The sequence below is a fragment of the Falco rusticolus genome, chromosome 5 (genome assembly GCF_015220075.1).
Source record: "Falco rusticolus isolate bFalRus1 chromosome 5, bFalRus1.pri, whole genome shotgun sequence".
Lineage (NCBI taxonomy): Eukaryota > Metazoa > Chordata > Aves > Falconiformes > Falconidae > Falco > Falco rusticolus.
The window spans coordinates 45,086,246-45,114,226 of NC_051191.1; the positions used below are offsets into that span (position 1 = coordinate 45,086,246).

Genomic DNA, 27,981 nt, shown 5'->3' on the forward strand with positions numbered 1-27,981 from the left:
AGGACAAGGAGAAAAACACTTCTTGCCTTCAATTTCTCATGGTTGTGGTGATGTGAGATGTGCTCGGTAAATGGAACAGAAAAGCATTTTACATATAAGTGTGGCACCAACACAATAGGACGTACCTAAGCATCACAGGGAATTTCCAGTCTCTGCCATCACAGAAACTGACATTTCTAATATGTAACATTACAGTCCTTCTGGGTTGTTTGTTTTGGCTTGGTTTGGGGGTTTGTTGGGTTTTGGGGTTTGGTTTGGTTTTTTTCATTGTTGGTTTTTTTTAATGATACTGAAAATACACCCGGAAGATACAATGAATTTGAGAATCCTTTGTGACAATGCGTAGCCAAGCTGCATGGCATCTCTGACTGCAGGCATCTCTATTTCAGGCAGCCTATGCCATCCATAAATAATGTAAGCCAGGAACTGGCAGTGGAGAACGACTCCACAGGCTATCTGGCTTGAAAATTTTTCCCTAATTTAGTATCATCCCCACAAGTAGATGTCATTGATTTTCCAGTTCAGTGACTGAACTGGAAACAATTTTTTTTGTGCTGAGTAAAAATGCTTCTGTCCATCCCTCACCCTTTTTTTCACTCAACCCTTCCAGCCTAAACTTGACAGTGGTTTTTCTGCTGGAAGTAGCACATAGGAACATGGCCAGCTATTGCAAGACTGTATCCGCTTGGAAAAGCTCTCTCCAGCACCACAGTACAGGGTTACCTTTGTCCATACAAGTTTGCAGGATGAGGTCTATTTGATCATACTACTCTTCTCGGCCAGTCCCTATTGCCCTTTCAATTATTAACAAGGCTTCTTTCCTCCTCCCTTTTTAAAAGTGTGCTCATATGAGTAAGGATTTACACCATGAGGACATCTAACATCAGCTCTCCATTAAATCCTTCAGATGAACCAGCTGTAAATGCATTCTAGAGTAATTTGTCTCTTGTTACACTTAAACATGGACCAAACTATGATTTTTGCATCAGCTGCAGAACAGAATTGAAATATTGTATTTTCAGAATCCAATAGTACCTCCACAATTCATGACCTTCCTTACAGTGGTAGTGGTTAAAATATTCCTGCTCCGTAAGAAGTCCGCTAGTTGCCCTCCAATGGGTACGATGATAGTCATGACCATGTGAGGAACTGCCGACAAAAGGCCAACCTGCAATTAGACAAATGAGTGCTTACTGCTCATGTCCTCCCTCAGGATTTAGGGGGAAGGGAATAGGAACCATACCTTTCTTCACCCCTTTGTTACCCCCATCAGACACTTTTTTGATCCTGGATCCTTGTGTGGGGGAATTGCAGACAGGTCCAACAGGACCTGCAACCAAGACCTGGGTGACCTTAAGCTACTTTTTTCCCATTTTTAAGGATTTCTGGGAGCTCGAGAGATTTCAGCATACTCTCGTCCAGGTAGTAGCAGCTTTTTTCCCAGGCCCTTCCAGTAATGGCAGTATGTGAGCCATGCCATAGCCAGAAGCTACCCACCTCAGCCCTGGTCCACCATCTCTGCTGGGGCTTTTGAGATGGGATTCACAGGATGCTGTACCTGGGAAGTGGAGCGTACAGGATGCTCCTTGGGGTGCCAGGTGCTGTCCAGTCACTGTCCCTGACAGACAGGGTCAAAAACGGGGCTGTTTGCTCACTGCTGGGGTCAAACAGCACCCTGTCCAAAGGGGCAGTCAGTAACTGCCCCTGCCAGGAAGCCGGATCTGTGCAGACCATCTCTTGTCTGCCCAGCGCCTAAGGGCACCAATGAAATGTAAAGTGCCTGGGCACATTCCTTCAGTTTTTGAGGGGTAGGGTGGTGTTTCTTCCTTCCTTCCTTCTTTCTCTGTATATATATAATAAAAAGGAAAAAGACAACTCTGTCTAAAAAGTCTGGAGCTAATGCTCTGATGGAGTTTTCCCTCTCTCCAGTGACCAGCAAAGGAGCACAATAAAACTGCTTTAATTTAGCTGGTTAGAGTAGGTGCCCAAGGATGGGTGATGGAAGGAATATCTCCTTGTGGCCTAGGAGGAGAAGCCAGAGCACAAGTGAGAATCTCACCTTAGAAATATGCAATATCCCTGCTCTTCCATGGTTACACTGAAGAGCTGCATAGAAGACCGTTAATATTAAATTCTATCGTAGACATCACAAACCCCTGTCTTATGTGTCCTGATATTAGAGTGCCCTATCTTGGTTTTCACCTGCTTTTATATTTTTTTGTTATCCATGTTCTTAAGGAGCTTGTTTCTGGATAACAAATCTCTTCCTGTTGCCTGCTACTGTGTAAAGGAAGGAAAAACCTGCACATTGTGTATGGACCAAAGAACATATAGCATAAAGCCTGACATTATGGTATAATTTTACAAACTATTAGCATACATTTAAAGTCATGCGTGTATTTTTATTTTTGTGGGATTGGAGCCTACAAATTGATGCTCATCTTCTTTTCATTTTCATAGAATCACAGAATGGTTGAGGTTGGAAGGAGCCTCAGGAGGTCATCTTCTTCAATCAATGCTCAAGCACAATCACCTAGAGCAGGCTACCTAGGACTGTGTGCAGACAGCTTCTGAATATCTCCAATTACGGAGACTGCAGCTGCTTTCCAGCTGGGTGACTCCCAGCATATATTGGTGTATGGGCCTGCTCCTCCCCAGGTGCAGGACTTTGCACTTCCCCTTGTTTGACTTCATGAGGTTCCTGTCAGCCCATTTTTCCAGCTGATTGAGGTCCCTCTGGAAGGCAGAAGAACCCTCTAGTGGATCAAGCCACTCCTCCCAGTTTTGTAACATCTGCAAACTTGCTGAGCGTATGCTCTGCCCCATCATCAAGATAATTAATGAAGATGCCAAACAGGAACAGACCCAGTATGACCCCTGGGGTACACCACTAGCTACTGGCCTCCAACCAGACTTCGTGCCACTGATTACCACCCTCTGGGTCCAGCCATTCAGGCAGTTTTCAATCCGCCTCACTGTCTGCTCAACCAGTCCATACATCAACAGCTTCTCTATGAGATCTATAAGTACCTACCTTACTGAAGTCTAGCTAGCAATATACACCGCTCTTCCCTTTATCTACCAAGTCAGTCACTTCATCATAGAAGTTTATCAAATTGGTCAAGCATGACTTCCCCTTGGTGAATTTTCTGCCAAAAGGTTACTACTTTTTGTGATAACTCTGGTATTTATCCCAGGCATGGGAAAAGACTATTTTGCAGAGTTTTAGTGATCAGCATGTCATCTTCTAGAAGTTTGTTTTTTTTTTTGAAGCAGTAATTTAGTGAAAAGCTTATTATCTAGGATGTTCTACCTCCTTACATTGACAGTCAGTTTTGCATTAGTTTTTAATTACTGAGGTACACAGAGGTGCAACTCTAGGGCTAATGAAAGGCAGTTCAAAACAAACAAATCTGTTTTGTCTTAATACCCCTTCATCTTGTTCTTCATCTCCATGCTGTACTTGGCTATTCAGTGTCATTGCTACCATGCCAGCATTGCAGAATCTGAGCACACTCGTGCTTCCAGACCACACAGGTAATGATGTTGTTTGGTATCAGTTTGCAGAATTACACTTGCTTGAGAATAATTTTCAATGTAACAAGTAGGTTTTTTAAAGGAATGTTGGGACAACTTCTCTGGAACAATCACTCTGAAGTCTTCATTCATACTCTGAAGAGGGAATGTGATGATACTGACTAATGAAGTGGCAGTGGTCAGGAATATAAACCTATACAAAATTTGACCCCTCATCAATGAAAAGTAATGAAAAAAAAGATGATAAAAATTACCTGGCAAGCAATGCTAAATGGCCAGCACTAAACCAAATGTGCATTTCTGTTTACTTTGTGGTTTTCATGATATATGAGGTTTTTTAATTAACTCTCTCCCAAAACAACTTCTCAGTCATTTCCTTTTTTTATATATAATAATATATATAATTTATAGAATATAAATATAATAATTTTATGCTAGCAAGCTTTTATTTCTATCAGATCACCAGAAGTATGTCATCCCAGCTACCGGAAATAATCTACTGTAATGATTCCAGGAGGATCTGGGGTTCCTCAAGCACTCTGCACCTTGTAGGGTGAGGTCTGAAGGTCACTGCTTCATCACAGACATTTACCTTGCTTATTGCAAATCCAAAGACTTCTTCAAAATAAGCAGGCTGACTTATAAGGAGCAAATAGAAGGTCCAGCTTCTGCAAAAGTTTGCCACAATGATTGCGTAGACTGGCATTGAAGTGAAAAATCTCTTCCAGGGAGTACTAAATTTCTAGGAAAAAAAAAACCAAACCAAAAGCGAGTAGGCAGAGGCAGAATAAACAATGAGACAGTACACGGCACCCAATTTACACTGAAAATCACTTATAATGCAAATAAAAGATATCTCCTGGATTAGTAGCAAAAGACAGGTAGAGAAACTTCCCTAGAATCTGTAGGATTTTTGAGGTGACTACTATTATAATACTACTATTGTCCTGTTTACTGAAATTACACAAGGTCTTCTGGAATCCTGCTATCGGGATAATAGAATCAATAACAGAATCAACGAAAACTAGAGAAAACCTTGTGTCATTCCCCACTTATTGGCATGATGAAGTTTGAGACATTCGATTGTGAAAAAAAGGTTATCCAAACTCAGAAACATGTGGTGGCACAGCAACAAGCAGCTACCTGCTTCAATCTAATTCATTTCATTCAGCAATAAATGGTAGTGGTAGATATATAATATATAGTGGTAGAGGATTTAATTAATAAATATAATTAATAAATAATAAAAATACTAAGTGGTAGAGGATTTAATTTCTATAACTTGCTTTTGGCATTTCTGTTTTCTATTTATGTTTCAATACTCCATACAGCAGGATTACTTTACTTCAGAGCCCTGTTCACTTATAATGGAACTAAAATCAGAAGCTGAAATATGTAACTATGGCAATATACATTGACATTCTCCTTTTTTACAAAAATGGTCCTTGTGTTCTACAGACAACTGCCTGCCTGTGGTTTTGTGTGAATATATGATGGTGGTACTAATGTTCTCTGCAGTAAAACTACTGTACAGCAAGGGAAAACCATGACCTAGAACGAGTATGTGTGTCTCCAGCCAAGACCTGAGTGCCTTCAGCCATATTTCAGGAGCATGCCCAAAAGGAGAGTCTGGTACTTTACACTTTCAACAAGGCTGATACCCCAAACATGTAGAGGAAAGAGTCTGGAGTTATTTTGTTCCAGAATGTTCAAGAGCAAAAGCCAAGAAGAAAAGTCTATCAAGAAACAGTTTTATTTTTCACCACTAGCAAAAATAAATTACCTAAGGGAACGGAGAGAAGCCTGGTGGAAAAATAGGCTTTAACCTTAAGTTTCCAGGATCTTCCATAATTCTCTTAAAGAAAGGGTGAGAAGTCTTAAAACAAGGAGCTGAGAGGCTGTGAGAATGAGCAGGGCAGAAACCTTGTCCTCAAGCTTTCAGAATTGCAATCATCCTTAGTAAGAGCTCAACAGGCAGCTGGATAATTTAACATCTGCATCCAGTGTCTTGTTTAGCTATTTCCATTAATATTTTTAGAAAAAATACGATAGTTACTCAAGAGAGTAAGCAGGAGAGCAGAGTGTGTGGTTCCCTCTCTCTCCCCACTCCCTTCCCTGCATAGGTTAGTGAGGCCCCATAAGCCGAGAGCTGAAACAGCACTACACGGTTTGCCTGTTGCTGAACTCATCCTGCCCAGCTGCATGAGCCTGATCCTGCAGTTTTCATAAGAGGAAAAGCCCCTAAACATCAACAGAAAATAATTCTGCTGCTTTTATGCAGCCAATAGTATCCATCCAGTTATACGCTCATTCTGTGAAAGTGCTCACAAATTATAATCAGAAAAGCCTTATTTACTTACACTTGCACTAGCTAGGCTGGCTCCTTCTCCGATACTTGTTTCTATATATATCCTTTCTTCACTGGTTATTGTTGGATGTGCAGCAGGGCTCTCATAGGCATGAAGCAGCCAGAACATGTACCAAATAATCCCAAACATTCCTGCAGACGCAGGAAAAACAAAACTCAGTTTTAAAAGCCAATAAAGCCACACTTCAGTATCTGCAGGCCTTGAAGTTTGTTTTGAGAACCAGTTAGACCAAGTCTGCATAGAAAATATGCTCACAGAAGTAAGAAAATATGATAACTAACTCCGTGTAGTGGTAGTGTGTGCCTGCTCGCAAAGCATTTGAGCATTTTGTTACTTGTGTTACAAGATCTGCATGAGGCAGAGAAAAGGCAGAAGGAAAGCTCTATGTAGAATCTGAGGAAGAAAAAAACATGGAACATGGAACATGGAAGTCATAACATGGTTGCAATCTGCATAAAAGAACATTGCAATCAGATTGCAATGGCAAATCTTATGGTGTGTCCTGTGTCTCCAGAGGAAACAGAGAAACCCCTTCTTAACTGGGTTACTGATGCACAAGGCTATGTTTGAGCCAGCTCTGCCCCATCCTGTGTGGGGGAAGCATGAGGCACCACAGATCAGCCGCAAGGCCATACCCATGTGAGGGGACCACTTTGTAAAAGTGGCACTGCTTTACCGAGGGCGGGCAGCATGGGACAGATTTCTCAGGGCAGAAGGTTTCAGAGGCATCTGGTTCCTCACTGGCAGCGTGTGTTGTAGCACTTGGTGTTAGTGTGCACTCCTGGACACTTACCACATGAGTGTTTGTGCTACAGAGCGACCTTGGCAACTGCATCCAGCCCTCTCACTGGGTGACTATGAGCCGTAGCCTGGTCATTACAATTTTAAAACATTTTATAACAGAGGATTACAAAATAAAAGCTCTCAGAAGCTGCAATAAGTAGAGAATAAATTGGAATACCTATCTGCAACCTCTTCATCCACTAAAGCAACTTTGATCCATGCTTGTTATACAGGTTTAACAAAACAACTGGCAGTACCAGTCTAGTCATAGAGATCCTTCATGCTAAGCAACTCACCATAAATATAAAAGACTGATGACCATCCTATATACTGTACCAGCACACCTGCCAGTGGCATGGCAACCACCGCACCTGCATAAGACCCTGAGGAGAAAAAGGATTAATAAAACATATCAGCTATGATAGGCGCAGCCAGCTTGCAGTACAGACAATCCAGACAGGTACTCATGGGGGCAGAGCTGGAGGGACATATCTGGCTGATTGGCACCATGATTTCTTCTGAACATGGGGAATGAGATGGAAGCTCTAAAATTTTGCTTGGGGTGTGTAAGGACTGGCCCTCGCTGGTGTGGGATCACCAGTCTCATTTTGCAGTTAGAAAGGCTCTGCCCTGTAGGCAAATGGGATTTGCAAATCCAAGACTGATGGCAAACCACCATGCAGGCATAAGCTGTTACGTATGCACTTCAGTGGGAAATCCCATCTAACCCCGTGGCATATGAGGTGTACTCTGGAGAAGCTAATGGCCCAAGTTTCAGAAGCCTTCTTGGTGTCCAGAAATCTTGATGGCTAAAGATATGCTGGGAGGCTCTTGTCATGGCTCTCGCCCCATGACCCCACAAGTGCTAGTAGTGGAGGGGGTGTTCAGATTAACCCTGGGTCTGTTTAACCATGTTCATTTAGTTCATATCAGTGGCATGAACAAACAGCTGGAATAAATAGACAAAAGTTGACAGGGAAAAAAAGGATAAAAACGTGGTCTGTGCCAAGGTTTCTGATTGGGAAATATATAATACTGGTGAAACATACTTCCAAGTGACTTGCAGAAAGAGACGAATATTTAAGTGCTTGGAAAGGAATTTCCATTAAGACCTTGGGGAGACTTCTTACAATCCAGATTCTTACAATTTGGTTTCAGTGCGGTGCCAGTGGCTTCACATGTGAGAAGTGTTCGTTTAAATTATTCTAGGAAATGAGATACTTGTGTTTTTGAGAGTAGTACATACTTTGTTAGTGCACATTTGTTAATGCTCTACTCATTAGCAAATACTTCTCTGCAGTGTTTCACAGTGACTCATCTCCCTCATCTCTGTAATTCAGGCAAGAATATAGTCAAGAAGCCAGGAACCTGGTCATCATGGGGTTTCCTAATTCTTCCATTGTTCCTGTGCACCTTTCAAGTACAAGAATCAGCTACCTGTAGCCACTAAAATGGGTGCTGAGCAGCTGCAGCATGGAACTTTCTCTACCCAGTGCTGGGATTTCCAGGAGAGAGCACCGAGGGTGGAGAGGTTTCTCTTTTGGTCTATTGTTCTGAAGAAAATGGAAACACCTAAATAATCAGTAAATGCTGGAGTCATCTGTATTAAAAATAAAAGTCCTATAATATGCAGACCTGGTTTTTTTCTTTTGTTTCACTCCTCCTTTTAACCTTCCTCTTGTATTTTAGTGCTGTATTTTCCCTAGCCTTTCAGTTCTACTGCTGATGGACAAAATGTTTTTTCCTGTCACTTTCACATTTGCAATCGAGTATGTTCTTTTACAGGTATTCATCTTCAGCTGGCTTTACCCCACTACCTGTATTTATTTTCATTGTTTTCTCTTCCACCTGTCCCACTGCTTACTCTTCAAAGTCCTGATATTTCTGATTTATCTTCAGTACTGTTAGACATCCACTTACTGTTCCAATTTCCTAGTAACAAATGGGAATGGGAAGGAATACACCAAATACAGACAGTGAAGGTGTCCTAGCAGATGGGAAATAACAGAGTGAAGTAACGAGCAGTGGCTTTCTCTTCACTCCCAACACAGTGCATTTGAAATCCCAGCAGAACCATTACTGCCCTGTACTCTGTGTATCTGGACTTTTTAGGGTAAAAAAGTAGAGGGAGTACATTTGGATTATGCCTTACCTTCCTTACATTTAGCCGTCTACCCAAATCCAGCCTGGAAATGGTGAGGAAACTAACATTCACTGTTTCCCCTGGAATTAACAGGTAATTAAAGATTGCAGGGTGTATCCAAAAGAGGATGAAGACATCAACTAGGAAAGTATATGAAGAGAGGACAGCTCAAACTAGACATGGGAAAGTGCTGGACAGGTGTGACACTCACAGTGTCTTTTCTGGCAAGAAACTGTGGTAGTACAGTGACCTATGGCAAAAACTGCTACCTGGAGGATGGAATTAAAAGTAGAAAAAACTTCTTTTTTTGTTTTCCTTTTTCCCTTTTCATTAGTGTGGCTGTAAGTAAAAAGAAGATATCTTCCTTCAAGAACAAAGTGTAAAACCTCAGTATTTTCCCTGCTCCGTGCTTCATAACAAGGTTTAAGTCTGTTGCTAGAGGCTAGAAATATTAAAAGAGAATGAGAGAGTTCAGTTTCTCCCATCTTTCTACTGGGTTCCTCTGCTCAAAGTCTTCTGAAATTTCCCACAAGCCATCTTCCAGAAGGCCAGCTGTCAGCATTGGAAAGGGACCCAGAGAAGGGAAGGAAGTACGAGCCTGATCATAATTCAAAACAGAGTGAAGCAGAACAGCTAGTGGCAAGAAGTTACATCACCTCCACTGCAGTATGTTAAGCAGCTAGGCTAAAGCCCTCAAGTCCTTTGAAAATAATGTTTTTAGATGGGTGCTTGTTTAGAAGGGTCAATTCAACATGTATAATAAATGGAATCTCTAAAGATGGAGCACATAAAAAAAAAAAAAAGTAGTTTCTCTCTTGTGACTCCTCTAGACCCATTTTAGTTTACTATGGAAGTAATTCTGAGGGTTGGCTTTAAATGACAAAATGGTGACATATTAAACAAAAAGACTCTCAGGTTCCTGAGCTCAGACTACAAGCCAAATGCAGGGAAGGGCAGAGGGTTTGCACTTCCTTTTTAAATAGTGAAAAGAATAAAATATGTCTAATAGGAATATGTACTTACATAAACCATACGGGCCTATCAACTTACCGCAGAACGATGTGGTGGCCAATCTGCTTCTCTCCAGTGGAGGAGCCCACTTACTCCACATCCCGTGGCAGGCTGGGTAGGTGACACCCTGGCAGACATTTCACACATCATATGATTTGCTTTCACTGCATTCCTACTTCAAGCAGCTGCTGATACTGTCCAACCTGTCCTAGCTGTTTGTCACCATGGAATGATGTAGGAAGGGTTAGGTAAGCCTAAGTAAGGAAGTGCTTTGTTGTTTGGGTTATGAAGATGTTAAACTAATCTGGATAATTACTTAAATGGTAATGTGTTCTGAGGTTAGAATGTTGTTTAGTACATGCAGTGGATGACGCAAATAAACTAAAATAGCTCAAACTGCAACAGCAGAAACCTAAACTTTTTATTTTCTTTAAGGTAATTTAAAAATGATTAAAAATTGTCATCTAAAAATGAGTAACAAGTAAAACTATAGATTGATCAGAAAACCTGACCAAAAGATCTTATGACTTTTCAGAATGAAATCTCCAAAAACAAATGATGCATGAAAGGACCAGTATGGTGAGTGCTCCTACCTCCACCAGACCTTGCAGAATCCTTACAAACATCACACAGCCATAATGCACTCTTGCTGCAGAAGGGATGAACATGTTTAGTGTAGATGTTAGAAAGATAGCTGCTCCAAATACCCTGTGGAAAAAAGTAACACAAAAGGGAGTATAATTATTACCTACTTTTCCGAAGCAATGCTGTTCTCAGGTGCAGTTGCAGAGGTAATCTCACCTACCACCTTCTCACCAACCCAAATACATGTAAAGCCCTCTCATTGGCAAAAGGGGATAAATCCCCATATGGTCAATACATTTTTTTCTCTGAGTGGAATAGAAGTTTTATACATACTTAAACAAAGATGCTGAACTTTTTTTTTGTATCAGAGGAATAACTGTGGGTGTTGGTACTGGAGGCTAAGCTGTTTACACGAGTCCTGACCTGAGAGAAGCATTCCTGTCTTGGGGAAGAACTTAAATTCTGTTATATCAACAGGGTTTAACTTAAGTTGGGTAAAGTCTGGTTTAAATGCTTCTCTGAACACAGGAATGTGCTGGTTAGTTCCACTTGCTGCTGCTATAACATGTAAGAGCATTGTTTAAGAGCGACTCCTTTCCATCACTTCTCTAAATAACAGCTACATGTCCTTTGTGACTATGGCATAGAAGAGGCATATCTACAAGACAACTTCTGTGAAAAACATGATATAAACATTTTGTTATTCTGCTTTGGAAGAGCGCTTGCTGCAGCCAGGCATAAGTCAGTCACAGCTGTACATGTACCTGGGGCTCAGTGCCTTTGGAAAATCATATGCAGCCTCCCAAATGTTAGCACCCATTAGAGAAACAGGAGCAGAAACCTCTATGTAGTGGTAACGGATCCAAGCAGCATCCCTGAAATTCCAGGCCACTCGGAGGCCCTGGGGTACCACTCAAAGCCATGTCTGCCTCACTCACTGCAGTCTGCAGCAGCTTTTCCCAGCATAGACATGAGCTTTCCTGTGTTTAACTGAAAAGTGGTGCACACTTACTACCCTGAATCAGTACGAAACAACAGTGATGCTAGACCTGAAAGACAACTGGATTGACAGAGCAGTCATTTCAGTATGGCACACACTGCTATTTTGCCAGGCACTGATGCTGTAGCACAAAGGAAAAGTGTCCCTGGATGCCCAGCTCTTGAAAGGACATCTGGGGAGCTCTTTTTAAAACTGAGGCTGCTGCACCATAAAAAACACCACTGGAAACCAAGAAAGAGACTGGGACCAACCAGCTGCACCAGTCGCTGAAATTACTGCCATTAATAGGCACGAGCTGTACTTGATTGAGTAGATTTCACATTATCTTCACATCTGGCTGACTGAAGCCTTAGGTTTCCTTTCTGTGCAACAAATGGGACTCAATAGCTGCATCACACACTCTGAACATCAGGAGTTCATTACTCCAGCCTCTACCGAAGCTGATATACATGAGGATCCCGTCTGAGATCCTGTTACAGCACTGAAAGTATCAGGACTGGCAGTAGGAGTTCTCCACAACTGCCAAGCACCATTTAAATTGAATGGATTACTACTTATCCTCAGTAGTCTACTGTCTTCTTTTGTCTGCAATTCAAAGCAACCACATCTGGCTGCCTGCAGACTGCCTTTGTGTGGGAGATCTTTCATTCTGCAGATAGAAAGTTGCAGCAATTGGTGGCCCTGGGGACGACAGCAGGTAAGATATGGGAGGTCAGCCCAAAGCTGCCCTCAAGGTGATGCCCTGAGAATAAAGTGCCCTGTTTTGTTCAAGGCCCTCAGCTCCTAGCTACACTGATGTTAGCTAGCAGCATGCTGCTGTTTGTGGATTATAATTCATGTTCCTTTTCCAAACTACTCAAATTCAGTGATGTTTAATAAGATTTGATGTGCATGTGGCATTTCAGAAGGATACATTAAGCTTTATTCTCATATCTGAATATTATTAGACAGATATTTGAACAGAAATCATATGATTTGGACAACAGCAGTATTTCTCTCTGCCAAAGCCATACACAGATGTTATTATGCATAGCTGTTTATCATGCTTCACTTCAAAATATTTAGAAACTTTTAAAACCTTTTGTTGTCATTCTTTTCTTCTTTTTTTTTCTCCTTAAATAAAGGTTTCAGTTGTTTACATTTAAGTCTCTTTGAAAACTTATTCAGAAGAAATACATGTCCCTTCATTTTTTTTAATCTGGTCTTATTATTCAAAGTAGGATTAATGGTAGTATTATAGCACAAAGAATCTACAGTCAGAGGTCAACACCATTTTATCTAAATTCTCTACACCTATTGACAAAAACAACAGTGGATGCCTAGACAGCTCATAATCTGAATGACAAGAAAGCACTCAACAGATGAACTCAAAAGCAAAGAGGCTGGGTTGACTGACAGGCAGAAGTGACAAAGAAACGGATTTGTACAGAAAGCAGTCTGAAACTCCAAACTAGAATACAAAGCCTATGGTCATATCTTGACATTTAGGAGACAGCTTTCAAAGCCAAGTAAACATTTAACTGAGAAATAAGTGTTACTTAGCTCTCCGTTATGATCAGTGAAGAAAAGGGTTTTGCACCTTGCTTCCTTGGCCCCTAACAGGAATATCAGGTTTGTTACCGTGATGCTATTGAGTCTCAGGGAACTACGGTAAATTATATAAATTAATAAGCACGTGAAAGAATAAACCATAAGAAAAAGAAAATGTTTAATTATTCAAAAGCTAATTCTGAAGACTGTGTTTCCAATCTCTGCTACTTCATTTAGTGTCAACTTTTAATATGCCTAGGTTGTAAATGTATCATTTATACTGAGTTCGAACCAGTGGCACTCTTCTGCTACTATTTAGAGGTTGAGTAGCGTTTCCACAAAGAGGCACCATCCTTCCAGCAGTTCACTGCCATTTATCCCAAAGAAGTTGGTCTCTACCATAACTAAAAATATCCCAGTTCTTTACAATTCACTCACATTTTCTTCTCTCCTCACTGCCATGATACCCAACCAGATGTCACTCTGGAACCAAAACAGACTTCTTCAGCAACAGATTTCTCTGCTGAGTGGGGTGCTGTTACTGAAAACTGGTATCAGGAGGTGCCTTATGTTTCATGTGTCCTTGTCACCACCAAACAATAATGAAATAACATTTAGATGCATGTTTGAGGATAAGCAGCAAGCTAAAGGGATAGTGTCACTAAATGCTTTGTGGACTTGGTAGAATGCAGACCTACACAAAACTGGACAAATGCATAAAGTAAATCACACGGTGTTAAATGGTTTTGGTGCAAAACCATAAAGGACTTCACATTTTCAGCTGTTCTGAGATCTTTCCGAATCCCACATTATTCAGATAATTTTTTGCATTAGAGAAGTGCCTGCAGTGGAGCTGTCCATGTGTGTTCAAGGCTGCACAGTGCTGAGCAGGATTTAAAGGGATGACAAAAGAGTCTGTACCTAAATCTGTAATGTCAGTAATAGGGTAGAATAATACATGTCATTGCCAAAGTGCAGCTGGGGGAAAAGAAAGCATTTGCCTTTTTAGGGGTAGTGGGTTCACAGACTGGCCCCAGATTTGCTCGTTTCTTGCCCTGTGTCTTAGCCAGTAACCCCTCTGAAACGGGAACTTGGCACCACTGGTGAATCTTCCCAAGCTGAAATTGGTTGGGTAAACAAGGAAAAAAGGGAATAGATGGAGTTAGCCAGACCTGTGAATCCTATTAATGCAAACAGAAATTCTTTTTGAGCTCAGCTTTTGGGATATTGTTGTTTCTAAGAAAATTCAACTCCTGAACTGAGTTCTGATAGTCAAATCCATAATGTGACATGGTAGTATAGCATTAGATTGAGCCTGAAACTCTCATGGGGACAGAAATGCAGCTTTCTGTGCATATGCACAACACGTCCCTATGGAAGTACCCCGCTGACAGATTACATTGAGTTACAGTGTAAACGTGGTTGATTTTACTGTTTGCAAGAAATTAAGGAAACAAAAGCCAAACTAATAATATGCTGAATCATTCAGCCAACAGTGTGCACATCTGCCTTTTGAGGTCCTTCTGCTGCAAAAGCTGGTGGCAAGACTAGAAAGGCTGGGGAAATGATTAAGCTTAGCTAATTTGTTTAGTTTACTTGGCAGATGGAAAAATACTCTGCTTAGGCATTTTTGTGAGATACAGAAATTAATAATTGAGGATGCTAGTAGTGTGGAATAAGCAGGGCAAACTGAACGAGTAACTTTCGGTTACAGACAGAGGGGAGTTTGGACTAAGCTTCTGGGCAATTCTATGGGATGAATCTGTCCTGGAGTAATTTCCAGAAGGGCATATAGGTGGGAAGAACACCCAGGCAGTCTTGTAACCCCTATAGCTTTTTGTAGAATGCAGAGAGCGAAGTACATTGATGTGGGGCAAAAAAATATATAACTGGTCTTAAAGACCTTTTCCAATTCTGAAAGTGTTTCTAGGTAAGTCACGCCTTGTTTGCAGAGAATGAAATGAGTACCAACAATCTTTTTTATCTGAAGATCCCAAAAGCCCTTAACATGGATGCCTCATGAGCTCATTCACAACCAGCTCTCTTCAAGACAAACTCCCTCTCTCTTATGGTCATGTTCCAAGTTTTGAAGACTTTCTGAAGTAAAGCCTAACACCAAAGTTACCTTTTGGCAAAATTAGCTACTTTTCTTATTCTTGCTTTCAAAAGCAGTTGAATTTAAAAAAATCAGTCCACAAACACAATGAGCATAGGAGAATCTGTATAAATGCTCAGAGTTCACCAAACAGAGATCATGAAGCTCTATTAGAAGTTCTGGGCAATCTGAATTACAGTCAATACTGTATTCAGCCTTGGCAAGGATATCTGTGTGCATGAGGATGGATTTGTGTCTTCAGAACACAAATAGTTCTGTAATTACCACATGCCCAGCTTCAGTCTACAGGGAATTTTTAAAGGAGAAAGGTCAAATTCTGTTGTAAAATTATTGCTTGGTATTGAGCTAAAAAGCACTAAGGGAACTTCTGAAATGCAAATGCTACAATCCTTTTCTAAAGAATTAGGCATGGTTTCCTAACACTCTCCAGAAAGCATTATTGTTTAGAGAAGAAATGTGGAGATATTTGAGATGAACAAGCTAAATTTCAAGAATCAGCAATAGACCCATAACAAAAATCTAGTCCCATTGTTGGTTACAGACGTAAATACAGCACATTGAGTTACAGATGTGTATTCCTGAAACACATTAATTCACTATTTTGGTAATCATTTAAACAATGTAAAACAGTCATCAGGCTGTAAAGCTTAATTCTTTTGATTACTGTTTTCTTACCTGTTAGCAGCCAATTTGTTTGAGATGAACCCTCCTGGAATTTGTGTCACAATGTAACCCCAGAAAAAAGAGCCATGAATGAGTCCCACCGTCTCTGGATCCCAGTTGAATTGGGCTTTCTGTAAAGGAGACAGAAAAAAATACTGGAAGATGAAGCACTCATTGTAAGACAACCACTGTTTGGAAGTCACACAGAAGTCATCCCATCCTCCAAATCAAGGCAGCCTCTTCATGTTGGCTGGTAGGTGTTCCTAAGCTTGAAATCCCCCAGTTAAGACAAAAGGATGTCAGATTCTCATGTGAGATTATTGCCTTTGCTCTTAGCTCTCTGTTGGATGGATAGGAGGGGGAAAGGTTTCAGCCAGAAGGCAGCTAATGCTGGACCTTCAACTTTGCCGGTTTGTCACTGCTTCCCCATGGGCTGCTTAGTCCCGAAACCTTTGTTTCCAAGCTTGCTCGTTGTTATAACAGTGACCTGATGCTTTTCAATGGACATATCCATTTCCCTAAGATTATCAAGGTCCTTTGGGTTCACCAGCTTCCTGGTCAGGCTTATCCATAGTTCTTGACAGGGCCAAACACTGACCATCCACCATCTGCATTAAGTGGCATGGGAGCAGAAAAGGGGGGGCATGGAAGTGTCGAGGAGGGCTAACAGCTGAAGACAAAGCAATCAAGAAATAAAACTGGGTAACACTAGCTAGCTGACTAGTTTATCTTTTATTAAAAGTGGTGCCAGTTGTAGCGCTGGATTTTGATACAGAAGGCCAGCCACAGGCTGGTCATAGGTAATTCCTACCCAAAAACTCTGCAGCCAAGAGAAATGCTTTCACCATATACCTCATCCTTGCATACCAAGCAGTTTCAATCTTCTCAAGGCTTGTCCTGAACAATTTCTGTTCCCCAATGACCCTGTTTGACATACCTTGTTCAGAAGGATAGCCAAAGCCCAGGGCAAAACACAGAGGAAGTGAAGAAAAGAAAGGTGGATCCCAGGTGCCCCTCCTGCCCTCCATTCTGGGAGGTCAGACAGAACTTGACTCGGTATAAACCGCTATTGTAAGGTCAGTGTCAACTTATTCTCCTTGAACCCTCAGTTTAGAAGAACTGCTTTGGAGCAAAGAGAAAACACGATATTTTGCCTCATTATGATTTTTATGCAATCACACAGCAGGGAAAGGTGGCTAAGCATCATGTGAGGAAGCAGCACAGATATCTTTTAGATTCTGAATTAAAACTATCACTAATACACTACAGAAAAATGAAAACTAGAATGATAAACCTTAACATCTCTCTTTTCTGTATTACTTTCTGTGAACCAGTTTTCCCCATGAGGTTCCCACCCCCCACCCCCCTCCCAAACAAGCAAACTAAAAAACAGCTCATCATTTGACCTGCAGGGAGAAAGATGGCGTTAATTAGCCAGACATTTACATCAATATACATTCTGACAAGAGAGCCACTTACCTGTGCTGAGTTACATTGCTGTTTTAAATACTTAATATTCTACTAGTGATTTCCAGCTTAGTTTCTAGGTACTGTTAATGTCTGAAGGCAGAAACATCATGAGAAATGGAAAAAGTTCCTGTATCAGCAGGTGCTCATGCCCTAACAGAATAATTTACGATTCATGAGAGGAATTTGTTCAAATTTTCTCAAACTACCTCTTCTGAGCTTCCCAGCCTATGCAGGCACATCCTTTCTCTTGCTCCAGGGGGAAGTATAGAACCAGGAAGTCCAAGCAGGACCACAGGGAGCAGGAATTAGACTAAATAAATACAGATTCAGCAGCAAGTCTAAGCAGCAGGAGCTGGTCAGAGGAGACTGCAGGTGAAGAACAACTAGAATCATAGAATCGTAGAACACCAGGTTGGAAGGGACCTTCAAGGATCATGTGGTCCAAACTTTCTGGCAAAAGCATGGTCTAAACAAGATGGCCCAGCACCCTTTCCAGCTGAATCTTAAGTGTCCAATGTTGGGGAATCCATTGCTCCCTCGGGAGATTATTCCAATGGTTGGTTGTTCTCATTGTGAAAAATTTTCCTCTTGTGTCCAACCAGAATCTCCTCAGGAGTAACTCATACCCATTACCCCTAGTCTTTTCCATGTGACTACTTGTAAAAGGGGACTCTCCATCTTCTTTGTAGCCACCCTTTAAATACTGGAACATGGTGATAAGGTCTCCCCTAAGCCTTCTTTTCTCAAGGCTGAACAAACCCAGTTGTCTTAGCCTTTCCTCATATGGCAGACTTCCTATCCTTTGATCACCTTTGTGCCCCTTCTCTGGACCCTCTCCAGCCTGTCCACATCATTTTTGTACAGCAGGGACCAAAACTGAACACAGTGTTCAGGTGTGGCCTGACAAGCACTGAGTGGAGCGGCATGCTGACTATCTCTGATGATGATGATGCAACCCAGCATGCTGTTAGCTTTACCACAGCAGCAAACTGATCACTCATTGTTGTCCACCAGGACCCCCAGGTCCCTTTTCACAGATCTGCTCCCCACTAGGAAACTCTTCATTCACTTTGGTAAATCTTTCTGGAGTTTATTGAGTCTGATTAGAAACACTCTGCTTGATAGCTAGGAAGGCAAGAGAAAAACACTGAAGGACTGGCCATGACATAATGTAGAAAGGGAAGGAAGATTTATTTAATCCCCAGGCCTAGAATCATAAGCCTCGCCTCTGGTCTTTGCAGATCAATAGCTCCTATGACCATGAGTCATGCAGGCAGGCATACTTTTAGCTTTGGAAATTTGCTATAGACACTTTCTGCACTTCTTTGTACTAAAAGTTAAAATATCTGGGGGAAAAGCTGACAAATAATTGCACTGCTTTTCATTCATCTCTAGAAACATGACAGATGACAGAAGTATCTGCCTCTTTGGGAGATGTGTTTTGTTTTAGGTAATGTGTTGACAAACCAAGGGTACCCATAGGCTGGGGGAAGACTCCATTCCCTGGGAGGATCTGATGATACTTTGTCCTTCTGTAATGGCTTTTCTCCTAGACCTCAGCACATGGGGAGTCATCAGGTAAGAGTCAATATTCATGTGAATAATTTATTAGGACAAAAACATCCAAAAATAAGTCAACAAGTAGAGGAAATGTAAAGCTTCAAGTTCATATAATCCATAAAAGGCCTAATGATAGCAGAGCCATGTACCAAGGCAGGACTGGGGAAACTAAGTACGCATTGAACCTGCAGTTCCTTGGGTGCATTGTTAAAGGTTTGTAGGCAACAGCTGTGAACCACATGCTATCTACCGCAAACTGGAAAATAGCTTGGTACCTCGCTGAGTACCTCTAGACAGCAGTCCGCATTGCCAATAAACTGTAAAAACCTGTTGCCTTATTGCCAGTGACTGCTCTAAGTTCTTGAAAGTCATCTACTGACCTGAATAGAGTGCATGCAGCACTACATACAGCAATTAGTAATTCCTTCTGCAGCAGCATCAGAGCGCACTTCCCTGAGAGAGAGTAAATAGTAAAAGCTTCTGCCACAGAAAAAAAATCCGTCTGCAACTGAAATGTCAGGGACCTGATAGATACACAAGCCAATTCAGTTCTCATTTCTGCTGCTTACAACCTTTACAACATTGCAAATCCTCAGTTCTTACATATTTTTAATGTGACTTTGACACCTAATTAGGAATTAAGCACCTACACATCTATGTGGATAGAGACTCACGTGTCTCTCTCCCTCAGTTTTTGATCTATGTATATATATGTATACTCAGTACTTTGATATGTCACACTTTGATGATTTTGCAATGGGGTCTGCTCAGAAAAGTGAAAGGAAGATGTTTTCTTACCTGCAGCTCTGGTTTTCCATTAATATAAATAGTGTTATTGTTCACCATTTCCACAATGGCAACGCCCAGGTTGCACCTAATTCCAAAGGAGATGCAAAAGCCCAGACCACTCATTATGGCAATGATGTAGCGTTTGGGCAGCCCACAGCAGTAGCAGTCGCACGGTGCTGGCTTGTGGGTGCTTGCCTGCACAGGCCGCCCCTCTTCCGTTAGCTCAATGTGATCTTCCTCTATGTTGGTGCCGTCAATTTTCCTAAATGGATGAAGAAAGAGAAAATGAAAATGCCTTATTGCCTCAGTAAAATTTTCTGCAATGTAGATGGCCAGTTACATGCTCCAATCAGCTGCTAAATCATCTCCGTGCAAGGCATTTGTCTCTTTCTGATACGATGAGTTAATGCTGGGCAGGCTTTGAAAGGTTGGCATAGACTACACGTTTTCATGAATGACCTCTGGAATTTATAAATCTGAGCCACCTAGCTGGACAGCTAGCTGGAAAAATGTTCACAGGCTATTCACAAGCATAACTGTGAGAGGTAAATTGAGCTCTGTTGTGATAAATTCTGCTGGTTGTTAGGAAAAAATATATATAAAGGAATTAAGCATAACTTCTAATTAGATCCACTAAGCAGAGCTGATGGAGGTTTCAAGAAAAGGGTAAATACAGCACAAAACATGGTTTTGCTCAGCCCAAAACTCCCTATGAATTTGTTTTCACCTGTGAGACAAAAATCAGGGCTATACTGAAGAGAAGAAAAGGCTCCGGCATCAGAGTCCCTATTTAAGATGTAAAAGGTCCAGGGCCAGACCTTCTCTGCCTGAAGGGATTTGAGGCCACATGTCCCCTCTTCTCTGAAACATCCTCTCACCACAAGGTCATTGCAAAGTGAACCCCTGCAACTCCTATTGTTGAATTCATTGCCAATGAGAACTGAAGGAAGACAGCGACTTTCTGGGCTGCCGATTCACCCCTCCTCAGCAGTAAAGGCTGGGATCAAATTTGGTGTGGCACTGCAGTGCAGCTGGGAGGAACCGATAGAGGCGTCAGAGATGTGGGCTCTCCCATTTACTCGGGGTAGGAGCAAATGCTGCCCAGCTGTTTCAGCCTGCAAGAGGTTGCCCAACTAACAGAGGAGTGCAGCTCCTCTGGCTTTGTGTATCCAGCCTTTCTTTTTCCTACAAGCACGCCAGCTCAAAGATTCATAATAAAAAAAATTACACTCCCATGTAATTTGGAATTGCATGATAGTGCAATTAAAAATGAATATGGTCTCCCAGTGTGATTGTTACTACTAATATACCATGGTGCAGGACCAGGGAATGTCTCTGGTAGAAAAGGTGAGGTGAGAAAGAGCTGAATACACATCCCTGGACTGCAGTTAATGCTCCCTTTCCTAACATTAACTTCCCATGCATTTGTTTTAAATGCTGAATATGGGTTTTCTGACATGCTGAAATGCTTAGCTGTGAATACACAACTAGCCCACTGAATCCACGAGCTTAAGGTAAAGAGTTTACTAAGGGGGGGCCTCGACCAGCAGCTACATTACGAAGCCTTTCAGTTTTGGCATTGCTCTGAATCAGTAAACTCAGGATCCAGCTCCTTTTGTGTCTGCCAAGGAGTTACTCTCAGTACTGTGAAAATGTTAACAGTTACTTAATCTAAAGGAAGCCCAGCTTGCCACATAAAATGATGAAATTATTTCATTCACTCTTTTCTGATAAGGAGTAACTTATTTCCTTCTTCCACACCTGGCTGAGTGTATTTGAAATCTAATGCACTTTGGTTTCCATATACAAATCAGCTATAAAGAAACATTGTCAGAGCATACATGGATGAACTACACCTGGGCGATCTACACAGTAGCTGGTTGGCTCTTTGGGGAGCGTAGTACTGGTTTAATCACAGCTTTCTCCAGTTGCTGTAAGTCTAATATACTACCCATAGTCTAATACATAGTACTCTATACTAAAGCTCTTGCAAACGTAGGTGGTAAGTATGGCTTCCTGGGGTGCTTCCTGTGGACTTAAATTTATCTTTCCAATATGAAGTTTTGCTTTAAAATCTCAGCATGTCTAGGCTTTAGGGCTATAGGTCAACCGGTGCATCATTTACTGTATTATTCCTGTTTACATAATATCATAAAATGATTACTTCAGCCTTAGTCTTAGCAAAAAGAGAAAAAGCATGCTACAGTCTATCATCTGACATTTCCAAGAAACACTAGAATCAGAGTGTTTTGTGCCAGAAGGGAACTCCTCAGATTATTTGACTTAATCCCCTGCTCAAAGCAGTGCTAACTGCAAGGTTAGATCATTAGCTCACTGTCAGGCTGGAGGGAAGACTTTGCATCAAACTGGGTAACGCAGGACATGGGGTATTGCTGTGGTGTTATTGAAGGTGATTGAGGTCTTTCGATTCCCTGGCAGGGAAACAGCGTTTGTTAGTGAAATGAAAGCACCAAGAGTAACGCAGTCAAGCACTTTAAAAAGGAGACACCATATATTCCGTGCTCTGTGGGCTAATGTGGGTAGGTGTAAAACTGAATAAAATATCAAAAATAAAAGCCTCAGGAAGTGAAAAGACAATGGAATAATTGTTTTTTTAGAACCGCTGTCTTCTCAAAAGAGTTATTAACAAACCAAAAGAAGTAATTTAATTGTCTTCCCTAACATAATCTAAGATATTGATTGAATTAAATCAAAGCACAATTTGTCAAATTTTTGTACTTTTACCAGGCTCTCTATTTATAAGAGAGACATTAGACTGTAATTGGTACATTATTATGGCAGCTGGCCAAGATTAGACACATCATGCAAAGCCAAAACAACTGTTGTGATCTGGAAATTTTTAGCGGGCTGTCAATTCATATAGTCATGGAAATATCCTTCTGCTCCATACTCACTGTAAAAAGCAGTGAGCGAGGACTAGCACTATGGGCCAGCGGTGCCTCTGCAAAGAAATTAATTGTTTTGCTATTATATTCAACTAGTCATTAACGGAAGAATGTTGACGACTGATCCATGACCCCAAATCCCCACAAGTGTATTTCATGCCCCCAGAGATTAATGCTAACCCCTCTGTAGAAGATTTCTCTTTAAGAAATCTATTTTGCAACAGCAGTCCAAAAATGGAGCCAGGATGAAGCACTAGCAGAGCAGATATTAACACGGACAGTGTCTGACCAAGTCTTTTGGCTTTATTTTATTGAACAGGTATATAATGAAGGTATGGCAACTCCATGAAAAGATGAGAAATACATCTTCCAATTGATCAATATATTCTGGTAGTGCTACTGAAAATTTCCACTTGTACACCAATGATTTAGAAGAAAACTGCTTCAGAGCCAGTGCGCTCTAATTATCTAATTCATGGAGGAGAGCATTTTGCTGCCTGATAAATGTTTAGTCCTTACATCAATCTGTTTGCTTTTTTCAGCAAACATACAACCCTTGGCAAGTAAGAAGAGCTAAGCTATTTGAAGATATCTATATCCATGTTCTGTGCCCAAATGTCATAATAACAGTATAAAAAATTTCTCTTCTTTATTGAATGACTACTGTGTCATATACAGAATTTTGGAAGAATGAAATAAATTTTAAAAATTCCTATTAGTAAAAACCCTAGAACACATATAAATCATCAATCTATATTTATGGGATTTTAGCACAGGAATTAGTTATTTCTTCAAAGCATAATGTAGGTGGACTAGAATAATAGCATGTCATTTAATTTGATTAAAAACACATAGATACTACAGTAACAGGCAAATGTAAATATTTGATGTGTTAAAACACATTCTAGGATGACTTTTACCACATATTACAGTCTTTCACAGGTGGCTGCAGCACAATCATACACAATTTTCAAATCTCACACCTACAAATCCAGCATCAGTCATCACATACAACAGATTACTGATGATCCTGGCATAACTTCAGAAACCTACACACTGACTTTTGAAAAGTATCATTTATCTGAAGGTGGATACAATCTTCTGAGATCTAGTTAACTCTCTAGGCATTTGCCCAAGTGACAATTTTCCATACCAAATCCTGCAATCGATGCTTTGGTACAAAACCCCAGTATACATAGGGATTTGTAAGTCACTCAATGCATGGGATCTCTCTGGCTGGTTTCTGCATGGTATTTGCCTGAAACTCACATCGTGTCTCAAAAATACACACCGTGGGACTGAAAATTTTTGCAGGGCGGCCTCGCAGTTTCTCCTCAGCCTCAATACGCTGGAGGGATGCCCCTTGGGTGCCGCAGCACAGCACTGCACATGTGCACTGTGCCCTTGCACTGGGGGCCTCACACAGCTCTCAAACCAGCTGAGTCTGGACACGTGTTCGCAGTGCTGCATGGTCTGTGGTGCACTAAACTCTCTGTGCTTGTGCACAAAGGAAAAATCTGAGAGGGCTAAGTCTACAATCCAGTACAGGCAGAGGAGCCCTGTCCAATGCAAGGGTATATCACTCAGCTTCAAGGTCCAAGTTTGTTAAACAATTTAGACTGTCTAATTCATCAAGGGACATCTGCAGCAGCCAGAGCTACACCTACCAGAGCCCAGACTACATACAGCAGCTGTGTGACATAGCCCGTACGACTTTTCACGTTGTGATATTACGGAGTTGTGAACCCACTTAGTCACTTCCGACTTCATCAGTAAGATAGGCGTCTTGGACCAGCTAACAGCAACCGCTGAAATCCTGAGAGTAGACAGAGCCTGAGATTTTACTTGAATCTCATTAATTCATGTATTCACAAAGTTCATGAATTTTTCTTACACTAAATAGTAAAAGTGTGCCTGCCAAAAAGCTCTGCAGGAAAACTTTCTTTTCTGAGAAGCATAAGGCTTGCAGAGCCCCAGCTCTGACACCCATTCACCCAGGCCTTGAAGCTTCTAAATTTGCTGTTGTTGTTGTTGTTGTTGCCCCACTGCATTAATCAAGAACAAACCCAGTTTTGCATCAAAAACTATTTTGTACAAAACATCTAAAACATATTCTAATATCTCACAAATGAAACAGCTGGCAACAGCCTAAAGAAAGGACACCTCTGGGGTCTCGCCAGTTCAGCCCCCCTTGCCTCCCTTCCAGGATCCAGCCATTCTAAAGTAACCTCCTGTGGGGAGAGCCTTGCTTTGCAGCACTCACAAAATAATCTGAGGTTGCTACACATCTGTGAGGCGGCAGTAAGTTGTTTTATGGTGCTTTAGCATAAACAAGTTTGAACTTGTCTGTGGACAAGCGCTATGGAGCCGCTGGTATCTGACAGTTGGTCTTGCCAGACACTGGCTTCTGGATCTGCTCTATTGTTTGCAAGAGAGAGGAAATGTGTAGGAAGGCATAGACTCATCATATATACCAAAGCTAAAAAGTATTTTTCTACCCACTTTGCTAGTTTTAATCCCACATCAACACATGGCAGTCAGTGAAATCACAGATGGAGACCTAATCAAGAATGCATATTAATATAATTAATCATCTGTTGAACATGAGAAAATAAACCAAATTCTTTGCTGATTTACACCACATTAAAACCAATTGGGTTCTTGAATGAAGAGCAAACTCAAGGTTGCAGCTGGCATGTACATGTATGTACCATCATGTAAAAACAGAAGCATATGCTCTCCTTTGTAGGCTAAGCTGTAGAGAATGAACTTCAAGTAAAAAACACGCACATTCCATTCCTTACAGAAACCTTCAAATATGACTACATATTTTCTAAGAGTCTGCTCAACTTGCAGCAATTCTTACTTAGATCTGACTGCAAGGGTAGTAAAAACACTTTGTTGTTTGGATTATTTCCTCCACTGGCTAGTACACTGGTATACATATGTTTAAAACAGAAAATAATTAAGTCCAGCAAACTTTCTTGTATCTCAACTCAGATTTGGTTTCCTTTGATTCAGTAGCAATGTTGCTGAAGTTGGATGCCAGTACTATCAACTGTGTACGAAGGAGCCTGACACCCCTGACACATGACTACAAGAGGAGAGTAATCTGGATAATTTAAAGCTTGCATACCATTTTGACATAGCAAACCCAGTGTACTGCCGCATCAGAAACTCACTGAATACAAACTCTACAAGTGTTTGGTCAAATTGGCCAGCAGAGCCAACAGCAAAGAGAATTTATGACTGAAAAAATGATTTAACTTGATGTTTTAAAATTAAAATTGAATCCTTGGAATTACTGTAGAGTATCTTTAAAGTAAAAAAAAAAGCAAAATGTCAAACTTCATCTATAACACTGTAAATCATGAAAGGTTAACTTGAAATTGTGTGGAAAACAAATAATCTGTTCACATGGTACAGAAACAGTGTGACTGACAATCTATCAGTGCATATTAGTAACTTCTTTAAAAGTGTATGTGCTTATTTTCTTGCATATACATGCTGTAGCATAGTACATGTATGTGCTTATTTTCTTGCATATACATGCTGTAGTATAGTACATGTAAATTATCATACATTTTCTTGTGATCAAATGCATGTTTAGATGTTCCAAGAGCTGGATCTTAACTCAAAATAGCATTCCCAAAAGAAGGTAAAGGTATGGGTATAAAAGCAAATACAATTCTGTTGCTAAAAATACATTCAGTTAAAACGCTGGCCTGATCCATACAAAGATTTAACACACTTAACATCAAGCACACAAGAAATGCCACTGAATCCTCTGGCTCACATCTATTGATTGCACAAATACATTTTGTCAGTGGCCACTACGAATAGAAATAACCTTCCATTTAAATGAGAAATCTCTTTCCCTTTATGAAACTGGTGATTTGTTACATTATATTTTCATTTATAAAATAGTAAAAATATTTCAATGTTTTGTTTCATAAACCGTTGGTTAAGATAAAAATCTTTAATTCTTTTTTCCTTTTTTATAGCAAACAGCTGCTTCTCCTTTTTCTCTTTCTAATTTGTTAGTCTCAGTAAACACACGCATACGCATCCCTACTTAATACATTTTCTTCTACTGATTTGGAACAAGTTTTTCAAAAAAGCCCCTGTAATTTAGGGTTGTTAAGTCTAATTTCAAGAGGCATCATTTTGGGAGTGTTAATTCCCATTAAATCATCAGTTTTTCTCATGCAAGCTAAACCACAAAATTATTTCCATTTAATTATTTAGAAGTTTTTTAATTAAAACACTTTTTCATGCTCTTTGTAATATTAGAATGCTATTTTATAACTCATTTTCATGTTTGGTTTTTTGTTTAATATAAATATTCTATCATCTATAGTCACATGCTGTTGTAACAGTGCTCCTTTTACATCTTCTGTCTTGCAGCAAGATAGCTCTTACTATCTGAACTCAGCAATTTTGCAACTCTCTATTCTGTTTTATGTTTATACATTTTTCTATATTTCATTTCTCTTTAATAAATTGAATGAATGGACCTGTCTGGGAATGTTCTGTTGAATTTTACCTTCTCAGATTCCCCAGTGAGTCACTAACGGTGTTCTTCACCTCTTCCTTTCCTGGGTTAAAAAATCTTTCCTTCAGTGAACTGAACCCTTTGAAAGGCATTTTGTCTTTCTTCTTCAGTAAATCCCTTATGTTAACAAGCATTTGCTTCTGCTGTCATATTTCCCGACACCAGACTCAGAAGCCTCTGCCAGTCCCTTCGGTGACCTCCACAATAACAACCAGTTGCTCAAGAAAGAAGCGTGGAAGAGAAAAAAAAATAAAAATCAAAACAGATCTTCCAAAGCCAGAAAGTCAGTCGGGAAGAACTCTGGAGCAAAACCCCCTCCGAAGCTCTCAGGGACTCGGCGGTGCACTTGCAGCAGCTCTGCCGTGCATCTGTGCAGGCTTGGGTACCAGCCGGGGCAGCTAGTCGGGATGCTGCAGCTGGCAGCCCGGAGGTGCTGCCGGGGGCCGGTGTCCCTGGGCAGGATGCGGCTGCCTGCTCCACAGGCAGACCTCAGGCTGCCTCGCTGGGGCTCATCCTCAGTGCCCGCCTGCCTGCCTCCCTCCCTCCCCTGCCTCTTTCACACCGAGATCCTGTGCAAGGTGGTGCTATAGTAACGGACACAATACCTGTCCCTCAAGCCACTCCAGTTCACTAATAGGACCTCATCTATAGCAAGGGCGAGAAGTTTATTAAACATTTATGAATACTTTCTGCAGGGAGGGAATTGGTGCAAGCTACATTTCACGTACACTGTGTACCCCTCGCCGAGACGAGCACCCCTACCCCAATGCACCTGCTGGTTTGAACCCAAAGCCACCCTCCCCAGCATGGTCATTTATTATTGATGTTCCTGGGCCCTTGGGCAGACAGAGGCAGAGGTGCGTTGGTGCAATGCTGTTTGAATAAGCAAAGAAAGACCAGCTATAAATTAAATGCATTGCATTTTTGAACTACAAAGTAGCTGAAAGAGGTGAACAAGTCCAAC

The 27,981-nt window shown here is 41.0% G+C and overlaps 1 protein-coding gene across 1 annotated transcript in view; it reads right to left on the minus strand.

The window, feature by feature from the left end:
- Positions 1-27,691, minus strand: part of SLC17A8 (solute carrier family 17 member 8) — a 35,346-nt gene extending 7,655 nt beyond the window's left edge. The window contains exons 1-9 of the mRNA XM_037390346.1: positions 27,009-27,691; positions 19,566-19,818; positions 15,750-15,868; positions 10,437-10,551; positions 9,883-9,970; positions 6,986-7,072; positions 5,898-6,037; positions 4,130-4,279; positions 1,036-1,168 (exon numbers count right to left, since the gene is read on the minus strand). Of these exons, the coding sequence (XP_037246243.1) occupies positions 1,036-1,168; positions 4,130-4,279; positions 5,898-6,037; positions 6,986-7,072; positions 9,883-9,970; positions 10,437-10,551; positions 15,750-15,868; positions 19,566-19,818; positions 27,009-27,151 (1,228 nt within the window). The 5' untranslated portion in view covers positions 27,152-27,691. The remainder of the gene's footprint in view (positions 1-1,035; positions 1,169-4,129; positions 4,280-5,897; positions 6,038-6,985; positions 7,073-9,882; positions 9,971-10,436; positions 10,552-15,749; positions 15,869-19,565; positions 19,819-27,008) is intronic.
- Positions 27,692-27,981: the final 290 nt, after the last annotated feature.